At 34.0% G+C, this 12,119-nt stretch overlaps 1 protein-coding gene across 2 annotated transcripts in view; it reads left to right on the top strand.

Annotated features, from left to right (window-relative positions):
* Positions 1 to 12,119, top strand: part of MMUT (methylmalonyl-CoA mutase) — a 31,929-nt gene that overhangs the window by 19,011 nt on the left and 799 nt on the right. For both annotated transcript variants that reach the window (XM_059178204.1, XM_059178205.1), the window contains exons 9-12: positions 1,035 to 1,150; positions 4,937 to 5,068; positions 6,231 to 6,378; positions 10,180 to 10,347. In XM_059178204.1, the coding sequence (XP_059034187.1) occupies positions 1,035 to 1,150; positions 4,937 to 5,068; positions 6,231 to 6,378; positions 10,180 to 10,347 (564 nt within the window). The remainder of the gene's footprint in view (positions 1 to 1,034; positions 1,151 to 4,936; positions 5,069 to 6,230; positions 6,379 to 10,179; positions 10,348 to 12,119) is intronic.

Here is a 12,119-nt window from a genome sequence, read left to right as displayed (position 1 = left end):
ATACTTTAGGCTTTTATTAACTCTGCACCTCACTGCTTGAGGAGTTCATTTTGCCATAAATGATGTTAAACTTTATTTCAGGCAAGAGAGAAATTCAATAGTGATAATGGAGTTGGGTTTTTTCCTTGCCCTTAGTAAGATTTCTGGTCCACTTCTGCTTATACATATTATATAATTTTAGTAGCATCTTGAGCAGTATCATATTTTAGACTCTTTTATAGATGGTGTAATCTTGTAAGAAATTGGATTTTAGATAACTTTGTTTAGGCAGGTTGTTGGTAGAGCAAGGTAGAGCAAGACCTGAGAGGAAAAGTTTTTTACCATGCTTTTCATTGTCTTTTTGTCTCCTGCAGTATTTCTCACTGTCTCTTGTCTTTTTTTTCTCTCTTTTTGGATTATTTTAATTTTTATTTTTTAAGCCCAACTTGGGACTTAAACTCACAACCCAGAGATTAAGATCTGAGCTGAGATCAAGAGTCCGATGCTTAACTGACTGAGCCACCTAGGCGCTCCTCTTTGGGTTATTTTTAAGTAAAGAAAAACCATATACATACATATTATTACCAATATATTTGTTAATTAACAAAGGAAAACAACATATAACTGAAGTATTCTTTAAGTTGTAATCTATTATTATCATTTTTTCTTCCTTGTGACTCTTACTCTGTATTGTGTCTTTGAAATTATGCATGTAAAACATCTACTTGTTTTTGATGTCTTGTTACATAAGTAGAGCCTAAGTAGAGTCACCACTATTATTTATTATTGCCCTACTTGTTTCTGATTTATCAGGATTATGCAGAATTCAGTCTTATTTTAGGAAATCCTTAAATGTTTATTGAATGAGTGAATGAATACATTGAATGAGTATCAGTCCTAGGATACATACTATTCTCTCCTTTTTTTTCCTTTTGTTTTTGAGTTTAGGATTATGGAACAATTTCTGTGTGATGCAGTATCAGTGTCTGATTTCCTGATCTCTCTTTTTTTCTCTATTCATGAACATTGTCCCTTTTCTTGACCTTTTTATTAAGGTCAAATCCAGCAGGGATCAAGATTTGGCTGAACGGTGTCTTGCTGCACTGACTGAATGTGCTGCCAGTGGAGATGGGAATATTCTGGCTCTTGCCGTGGAAGCAACTCGTGCAAGGTGAGGGTGTTTAAGTTTGGAGATTGCCAAATACCAGAAGTTGACCTGCTACTCAAAGTGTGCTTAAATGAAAGGTTGATCGTATAAACCATGTGAGCCTAAACAAGTATATTGGAAACTCAAATGAAGTTAGTTTTTATTTTTCTTAAATATCAGCGTACTTACAATATTCATGTCTTTTTTTAAGCATGTAAACATTAAGAGGCTTTACTCTCCTTAAAATTTAAAAATGAAACATTAACTTTTAAAATATATCAAGTATGAAGTCATCTTGTTTTGAGAAAGTCCATCTTACAAGGGAAAATACCCTCAGGTCACTAGTAACTACCTAATGTAGATCTAAGTATTTCTGCAAATATATGAACAAAACAGCAAAAGTGATTGATTTTTGTCAAATTCTGTTACTAGCAAAATAAGGTAGTGAGAACTGTTCAGGTACATGTGCTCATTTCCCATCTTCAGAGAAAAGCTGGAGGTCTGTTATTTTAGCAGCTATATGGTAATGAATTATAAATGACCTACATATGTTCTTCACCTAGGGCATCATGAAACCTTTCTGAGCAGGAAACATGCTTAAGCTCTCCCCTTTCCCTCTCTAGGTGAAAGGTGGCATGCTGAGAGCCCTAGGAACCCATGCTCCACAGTGTGGTGCAGGACATAGTGCAGCCAGGCAGCGGCTAGCCAAACAGTGGGGTTCCCGAAGACATTTCATTCATGTACAGTATTTGGATATCACCAGGGTTTGAGCAGATAGAGTGCTATTCATGATACTCTAAGTGCCACTGTCCTGTAGGCATGTGGAGCTCTTAAAGATGTATTAAAAATCATTGAATAGGTCCTATATTAGAGTTCATTAATGCATCCATGCAGCTGGCTGAAATTTCTGTTTACACTGGTTATTACATCTTTCTAACAAGGTTTGGGAAAGGGTCAGAAGAATTATAGATGAGAAAAGATGAGCCAGCCTTTCAAGATTTGCAGTAAGAAATTACAGAAAAACTTGCTGAAGCCCTTCAGAGGAAAAACTCATTAAGCCTCCTTCACCACTCCCACTAGGGTGGGTGGAGAGTATGTTAAAACTTTATTAGCATATTATTATTATATTATATTATTTTATATTTATTATTTTTTATTGTATATATTTAAATATATTGTATGTATTTATATGTTTATTTTTATATATTTATGTACTTATATATTATATATTTAAATATATTTTATATTTATTTATTATTAATATTTATATTATTATTACATTATATATTATATTAGTGTATTAATAAAGTATATTAATACTTTAATTTCCCTATGGCTTGGGACATTTTAAGCTATTGTAATGAACCCATGTCACTTATTTGTAGATTGAGAAGTTTAATGTACTTTCAAATATAGGGAAACATCTTTATTTTTGACAGTAAACAAACCTACTCTTTGTTCAGAGGTTGACAAGGCTTCTCTGTCTTCCAAAGCTATTCACTGTGTAGTTAACTTTGAAAAGACAGTCAAAAATAAAGGGCAATCAGTGCTTTGTCTCATAGGACATGCAGAAAAGCAAATAAGCCACAGAAAATTTTCTCCCAATACATAATGTCACTAAGTGAATTATTTTTGCTTTTGTTATTTATTGCTTAATACAATAACCTTTTCTTTTTAATATGTTGTTTTAAGTGCTTAAGGGGTAGAATAAATAGTATGTGGGTTGGATTTGTTTATTTGTTTTACAGTTTTTATTTCTTATAAGAAATAAAAAAAAAAACTTACCTGCTTACAGTCCTCTAATGGTCTCCCATGCCTTTTAAATTAAAACCCAATCTTACCATGGCCTCCAAGATTGTGTAAGATACGAATCTGGCATATTTCCTTGGCCTCACCTTATTCTACTTCCTTCATTAGGCTGTGTCCCCAGTGTCCTTGTTCTAGTTTTAGAACAAAGAGCATGTTTTTCTAACTCTCAGAACCTCTGCATTTAGTACTTTCTTTTTCAAACGGTTTTCCCCCTTATGCTCCCTTGAGTTTCTCCTTCTCATCATTTAGGTCTTAGTTGTAAAGTTAAATATTCATGTCTTCAGTATCTTTAGCTTTCCCAGAGATCCCATTTCACCTGTTCCAGTGTGTTCATAGTGCTTATTATCACATGAAATTCTTATTCATTCATTTGTGTGCATGTGTATTGTTTGTGTCCCCTGACTAGATGATAAGCTCTGTAAGAGCAGTATCTCCCCCTCCAAGTCTTATTTATCATCATATGTCTAGCACTTACCATGTTTTTCCCATATTAGGCACTCAGTAATTGTTGAATGAATTAGTAAACAATGGATGGAATATGCTAAAAGACTTACTTTCTATCAAAATGTATCAGCAGGAGGGGACCTCTGGGCAGTTAAGCATCTGACTCTTGATTTCAATTCAGGCCATGATGTCAGGGTTGTGAGATTAGACTCTGCATTGGGCTCCACACTGGATGTGGAGCCTGCTTAAGATTCTCTCTCTCCCGGGGCGCCTGGGTGGCTCAGTGGGTTAAAGCCTCTGCCTTTGGCTCAGGTCATGATCCCAGGGTCCTGGGATCGAGCCCCACATCGGGCTCTCTATTCAGCGGGGAGCCTGCTTCCTCCTCTCTCTGCCTGCCTCTCTGCCTCCTTGTGATCTTGTGATTTCTGTGTGTCAAATAAATAAATAAATCTTTTTTTTTTTTTTTTTTTTTTTTTTTTTTTTTTTTAAAGATTTATTTATTTATTTGACAGAGATTACAAGTAGGCAGAGAGGCAGGCAGAGAGAGAGAGAGGAGGAAGCAGGCTCCCTGCTGAGCAGAGAGCCCGATGCGGGACTCGATCCCAGGACCCTGAGATCATGACCCGAGCCGAAGGCAGCGGCTTAACCCACTGAGCCACCCAGGCGCCCCAATAAATAAATCTTTAAAAAAAAAAAAATAAGATTCTCTCTCTCCCCCTGCCCTAGGCCTTGCTTGCTTGCTCGCTCGCTCTCTCTCAAAGAAAAAAGAAAGAAAAAAGTATCAGTGGGAATCTTGCTCCCTCTGCCTATTTGTATTGTTAGGTGATAAATTATTCATGCTTATCTACTTATAGTTTTTTAAGTCATTCCGTTATTTTTTAGTTAACAAATGTTAAAAAGAGTATTGTGTATAAAGGCATCCTGAATCATTTTTCATTGGTATTCTGAGGAAAGATGCTTTCATCAATGCAGTAAAAAAATACTCCAAGTAAAATAAGTCGGTCAGAGAAAGATGAATACCGTAAGATTTTTGGTAGCATATATTTTACTTAGGTAATAATGTATGTCTAATTATATTGAATATTTAAGTAAATATTTTTTTTCAGGGTTTTTTTTTTAAAAACATATATTTTTATCCCCAGGGGTACAGGTCTGTGAATCACCAGGTTTACACACTTCACAGCACTCACCAAAGCACATACCCTCCCCAATGTCCATAATCCCACCCCCTTCTCCCAAACCCTCTCCCCCCAATAGCCAAACTATGGAAAGAACCTAGATGTCCATCAACAGATGAATGGATCAAGAAGATGTGGTATATATACACAATGGAATACTATGCAGCCATCAAAAGAAATGAAATCTTCCCATTTGCGACAACATGGATGGAACTAGAGCGTATCATGCTTAGTGAAATAAGTCAAGCAGAGAAAGACAACTATCATATGATCTCCCTAATATGAGGAAGTGGTGATGCAACATGGGGGCTTAAGTAAATATTTTTATCTCAAATGATGATGTTAATAAAACCTCTATTTTATTATTTTAATATTTTAGATGTACAGTTGGAGAAATCACAGATGCTATGAAAAAGGTGTTTGGTGAACATAAAGCTAATGATCGTATGGTGAGTGGAGCCTATCGCCAGGAATTTGGAGAAAGTAAAGAGATATCATATGCTGTCAAGAGGTAATATGTGAGATTTCTTTCACCAGAATGTCTTTTCTGTTAACATAATCCTTATAAATCAAATTTGGACCTATTTTTGTCACATACCATTTGGAAAATATTTGAACTGACTTTCCTATTAGTCTGTAGTTTTACTAATATAATATTTTAAATTTTCATCATAGTTCCCATTAGGAGTTTCTCGTTTAAATCAAATGTTTTTTTTAACTAGCATTGATACTGCTTCATATCCCCTGGTGGTTATATTTCAGTCTCCTTATTATAGTATACTTTCATATTTTCCTAAGTTCATTCAAACTGTTTAATTGTTTAAATAATTATAAAATAATTTCCTATTTGAAAATAAGTATTTGGTTGCCATCTATGCATAAATTAAAATCAAACTCTCTGAACTGTCAGTAAATAGTACTGTCAAACATGATTAGGAAATATAAATTAATAGAAATTGGTCATAGTTCCAAGGTGTAAATGTAGCTTCCTGATTTTTTTCTCAACCTTTGTAGTTTCCCTCTTTTTGTATCACTAGTTATGAGATAAATATCAAAACATCTAAGGTGAAAGTCATCAAAATGAAACTTTTTTTCTTTTAATAAAAACAAATGTAGTACTTTTTCATATGGGGTATGAATTTATTGATTTAAGCAGACAGATATTTTGATTATATGTCATTTGAAAGTACCACATTGCAGTCAGCTTGGAGAAGTTCATACTTGTGATGAGTAGGTGAGATACAGACAGTTCAAAGCAACCAGTGAGTCACATTTGTATAAAAATCTCTGAAAGCTACCTGTTAGGTTATATTTAAATATTTATGCATATTATACTCTGGAGACTGGCTTACGAAGGTGAAAAGTTGTCGTTTCCTCATCTTGCTTCACTGTGATGTTCTCAGGTGTTACGGGCTTATTGGTTGTGCCATCTTGCAGATTTTCCTCTAAGGGAAATGTGTTAAGCATACCCAAGCTTTAATGGAATTCTCAATTTAAAATAGAGATCTTCACAAAATATGAGTAAACAGATTCAAAAAAAAATTTTTAAATAAACTTGAAGGATTTGCTGTGAATAAATTATAGTTCTTATATCTTATCTTTGGACAATTAACAATATATAAATTTATTTTATTATTACTTTTAATAACTGCTGTATTTTGAAATGTTCTTAGGATAAATAAATTCAAGGATCGTGAAGGTCGCAGACCTCGTCTTCTTGTGGCTAAAATGGGACAAGATGGACATGACAGAGGTGCAAAAGTTATCGCTACAGGATTTGCTGATCTTGGTTTTGATGTGGACATAGGTCCTCTTTTTCAGGTACTGAAAATTGCTGGGAGAATTTCAAAAGAATGTCATAAATCACATATTTAGAAAAAAATAATGATAAGATGATAAACCATGATGATGTTTTTTAAGTTGTTAAAGAAGAAAATGAGTTCAGCAGATTCCCAGATTTATTTTTGAATGCATATAATCCAGTTAATTATGACAGAAATAGGAAAGTAATGTAATTTATGTTAATGTACTTGTATCTCAGACTTGACTTTGTAAAAATTAGTAACTAAAATTGTTAGGTGTCTGAGACTGAAGGTTACTTTGAAAAATCTTATTCTTTTGAGATTTGACTAATAATTTGAGGGAAACATAACCCACAATGGATTGGTGGGAAGTGTTTTGAAAGAGAAATCAAGCATTAGAGTGAGAGGGTCAGTTCATAATTAGATTTTCTCTTCTTATTACTCTCTAGTAGTATTTTACTTAATCACAGAATATTTAGTCCAGCAGAGTAATAATTTGTTGGAAGTAAATGAAACTGAAATTCTCTATAGAGTAGTATAATAATCATTCCCTTTATATCTTTGGTTGAGTACATTGTAATAAGTTTCATATTAAAAGCTTTATCTACTATATACTTCTTGATCATCTACCAAATGCTATGTTCTCAGTTGAGTAAGATATAATTTTTGTCTTCAGCTCCCTGAAGTCTTGCAGACTCCTAACAGAAAGAGATTTACTTACCAGTAATCACAGCAGAATAATAATGTAATTAAGGTTTGAACAAGGAACTTGTCCAAATATTCTAGGAACTTATGGTTGAGCTGTGCCTTCTGGAAGCCTGGAAAGCAAGGCAGGGAAGGGCATGCTAAGAAAGGTTGGCTTGGGCAGAGGGACAGAGGTACAGTGGTACAGAGTCATGAAGACATGATGCCTTCAAGTGACTGTAAGAAGTTCAGTGCAATTAGAATACAGAGCATGGGATGGTATGTAGATTATGATGAATAGCCTTATATGTGCCATTCTAAGAAGTTAGAACATATCCCAAAGGTGTTTAGGCAGAGTGACAATCAAATGTATACTTTAGAAAGCTCACTTTCCAGGAAAATCACTTTCTGAAGTGGATTGAGAGGAGCCGTGACTAAATGCAAGGAGTCCAGTTAAGATATTCAGTAAATCGGAGTGAGAAGCAAGGCAGGCCTTAACCAAGGCAGTATCAGGGTCTTAGTGGAAGTTAGCTAGGATTGTGAAGAAAATTTAAAGAAGGGGCTATTTACAGATAAGGAGGCAGGCAGGAGAGAACCAGCTTATGGAACATTCAGATAAAGATGACCATATAGGTTGGATATGCATGTCTGGAGCATAGAAGAGAGGTCTCCATTATAAATAAGATTTTGAGACTTACAATGTGTAAATGGTACTTAAAACCATGAAAACTGGTGTAACTTCCCATCAGAAATGTATATCACAAGATAAGAACTTGAACACCAAAAGGGAAAAGGGGAGGACATAGCAGAGGAGGGAAAGGGAATGGGGTGTGGAGTGAGCTAAAAACTGAGGAAGAAGGAGAGTTTCAGGGAAAAGGAAGTACTGTTGCTCCACACTGCGGATGGGTCGACTAAGGTGAAGCCTGAAGAGTATTCATTGCGTTTTTACCAGCAAAGACGTAAGCCTTTCTGAAGAGGCCCATACTCTGTAGAATCTGTAAGATTTTCCCTTTTTGAATTTATTTATTTATTTATTTATTTATGTTAGCAAACATAAAAAAAAAAAATCATTAGTTTTTGATGTAGTGTTCAATGATGAATTTTTAAATATTACTATAGAAAGTCTAGAAGAAGTTTTCACTATGAAGCACTAGCCTGAACTTCTGGAGATAACATCTTTGAACTGTGTTGGTAGGTAGATTCATAAATACATTTAAGCTAGGTTTTGTTAAGAACCTCAAATATATTTTAGATTAAATAAATACATATATTTAGATTGCTTTCATCCTTTGAGTTGAATACTTTCCCATTCTAGTTTTTTACTTATATTCTACTATGCTTTTACTTTAGATTTTTGTTTGTTTGTTTTCAAGAGGGGGAGAAAGAGAAAGGAGGGAGGGACAGGTGGAGAGAGAGCCAAGCAGGTGTCCTGCTAAGCGGGGAGCCTGATGCGGGCCTTGATCCCAGGACCCTGAGATCATGATCTGAGCTGAAATCAAGAGTCCAACATTTAACTGACTGGGCCTCTCAGGTGCCCCTTTGTTTGTTTTAAATAATGACCAAATATAATACATTCCTGATATTTAGTAATTAGCTTTCAGGAAATATTTTTTTTATAAAATGAAAGTAATTAAAAACAATTGATGTCATTCTTTGGCACTTAAAAGAATTTTTCAATGAACTGCAAGTTCATTTCTCCTTTACATGCCGTCTATAAACATATAGTATACCTTTTAATATCACCAACTTTGTTAACATAATACTTTGTCATTAAAAAAAAAAAAAACACTTACCTGTAGATGAAGGTACTTTCCTTCAGTTCTGTGTCTTGATTTAGGAAAAATTAGATTTGAAGTTTTAGAATGCTCAGTATTTGATAACATAAAATACAATTTTTTGTGTGTAAACATAAAGCATGGAATTGAATTGTTTAAATGGAATTTTAATCTAATGAATTTTGGTAACAAGGATGATATGAATGACCAGTCAGGCATAAGTCAATTAAATCTGTTAATGCATCAATACCAAGAATATGCACATTTTCTTAAATGTTTTAATTTCATCAGTTATATTTTTCACAGACTGATTTTTTTTTAGCAGTATGCTGTGTGATTTACTTAGAGATCTTCTTGAACTTGGCTTCATTCCCAAGATGCGTAGGATCTTTTGTTTTCACACTGAAATGAGCCCTAAAGTATTGCCGAACTAGGAAATTTTCAGATAATAGTTTTTTTGAGCTTATAATTGTTCAGCAGTTTCTGAGATAACTTTATCCTCCCCAAATTTCTCAATTTGCATTATATTTACAATGAGAAGCTTGTAGATCTCCTTTATATGAAGTTATTTAAATACATGACAATTATCAAAGCAAATGTCACTCATTGCAGAAAATGAATATGATCTTGGGTAACTCAATTCATAATTGAATACTTGAAAATATCCTTTATAATTCTGTATAGCATACTGGTTAAATCCATTTAATAATGAAGAACAGCCTTCTTGGTACCATCCCTTCTCTTATTTATGTATTTGCCAGGGTTTTGTAGCTAGCCCCTTAACTGGTTTCTAGAGTCTCATGTTATTTTGATTCATACGTTGCTGTCAATTCAATGTCTTCATGGGAGACTGAGGTCCTGAGCTTCCTAGTGTACTCTCTTACTAACGTCGCTCTTTTCCACCCATTTTATTTTAAAACCTAAAATTCACTTTTCACATTGAATTTTATGTTTAGTCTTTTAATTCGTCATAGATACTATGATATGTTGTCTTGTACTGCTCAACCACTCAATAAATGTTGATAAGACAACAGATGTATTTTACAAAAACTGTAATGTGAAGAGATAATATATTTTGCCTAAGGATAATTCCTTATCCTAAAGGTTTTTTGGGGGAGCTATATTTGGTGTAACTTAAATCTAATCGATAAATTCTAGGGCTAGAAGCAAAGACAGTAATGGTGTCTTTTTTATCAAGGATGAGTTGAGATTTATGATTTGAGAATGATGAAATAATGAAGTTATACTCACTTCAAGATTTTTAATGAGAAAAACCATGGAATGCCAGTTAAGTAGATAACAGTTTTAAAATACTCTTTGGAAAATATGATGATTTGTTTCTTCACTTTCTGATTGCTTAGACTCCCCGTGAAGTGGCCCAGCAGGCTGTGGATGCAGATGTGCACGCTGTGGGTGTGAGCACACTTGCTGCTGGTCATAAAACCCTAGTTCCTGAGCTCATCAAAGAGCTCAACTCCCTGGGACGGCCAGATATTCTTGTCATGTGTGGAGGGGTGATACCACCACAGGTATTGTTCATTTCCTATATTTTTCTAGTACTATGATGGGAATCCTGAGTAATGTTAGTTTATATGTAGTTCCCACTTACTGTATACATTTACTAAAGAAAAAATTTGGTTTAGATGTTGATCTCAATTATTTCCTGGTGATTTGATTAAGTAAATCTTACTTAAAAAGTGGGCAGTGTTGTTTTCTATTCAAGCTATATTGTAATTCACTTTGTGTGATTTAACAATTTACAAAGCTTCTGTGAGGGAATTACCTCCTTGCAAACTAATAACCTAGATAGAGATCTACTTTATTCATAGTCAGTAAAGAATGATGGAAAAGGAACAGGATAAAAGTAATAAAATCTCACAGCTAGACTAGAGAAGAATGGTGAACATGTTGCATCTATCAACCCCTAGACACAGACAGTGTCCACTGTTTGTCATGGTAGTGAAGTGAGTTCTTTGATAACCAGTCAGCATCACTTGTTTTTGTTGTTTCAGAGTAACTACCTTGTTCAGTTCTTGTTTCCATCCGTGGATGGTGTCTTAACTCAGAGTTGTTTCAATTACATGGTCTTGTAAAACCTCTTTTTCATTAAAGCTAATTTTATTGGGGCATAGTTTTCTTAGAGCCAAAAATATCCTAAATCAGAAATAAATGGAATCAGCTTGTTCTGGAAATTCAATAATTTGAATTTCCCCTGATTGGGGAACAGTTGGATTCTTGAACAAAAATATGGATCATCTTAGAAAAGGAGAAATAAATGCTAGGTAACAATCAGTGATGTCAGTTAATTTATTAATGGGGTGGGAGGATACCTTCCACGTATTATCTTACCTGTCAGTTAAAATAATTAGTTAAAATATAAATTTGGTTTGCTTCCAATCCAGTTTTTTTTAAATTAACATATAATGTATATTTGCCCCAGGGGTACAGGTCTTTGAATCGTCAGGCTTACACACTTAACAGCACTCACCATAGCACATACCCTCCCTAATGTCCATAAGCCAACCACCCTCTCCAATCCAGTTTTTAATTATATCAAGTTTTCTTTTTTTATTGAGAATGGGAAAAAATAGAAGTGTGTATGAGATTGTTCTAAGTAAATAATTGATAGATGCTACAAAGACCCCTCCACGAGAGCAGGAGTCTATCAGTGAAGTGTGATCTTATGTCAAGATCTATAATTTTTTCCTGCATACTGGTCAGAATATAAAATAGTGACTTATTTACCACTTATGAGATTAGACTATATATATATATATATATATGAAATTGTGAGGTTGATAATCATGCAGATCTAGCAAGCAAACTATATATTATTTATTCTTTCTAACAACACAGTACTTAAGGTGTTATAGTCAACACAAAACTGCTTTTGTTAACATACTTGCCTATTATTTTTGCAAATATAGTTTACTATATAAAGGGTGTTTATTCTTTATTGTCTGTCTTGGAAACTTTTATCTGTATTGCAGTTTTAGAGTCTGTAATATATAAGCTCTTAGATGTGATGTTAAATTTAAGAGCCAAAATAATTAGGCTTCACAAAATATCAGAATTGAAATATGAGTTGAGAAAAAACACAGGCCTGTTATCTAAGTAAGCTCACATTTTTAAGAAATATATTTCACAAAAGTTGTATTAACCCTCTGGATATTTGAATTACTCAAAACATCCTTGATGTCTTCCATACCTTTTTCCCTATGAGTTTAAAGACTAAAGATTATTTTCTGTAATGACACACATGTGTGTTAATATGAGTATCCTTTATAATTGCAGTCAACAC

This window comes from Mustela lutreola, chromosome 6, assembly GCF_030435805.1.
Source record: "Mustela lutreola isolate mMusLut2 chromosome 6, mMusLut2.pri, whole genome shotgun sequence".
Lineage (NCBI taxonomy): Eukaryota > Metazoa > Chordata > Mammalia > Carnivora > Mustelidae > Mustela > Mustela lutreola.
Note: the sequence above shows the minus strand (reverse complement) of the source record. Positions and strands in the feature narration are given on the sequence as shown.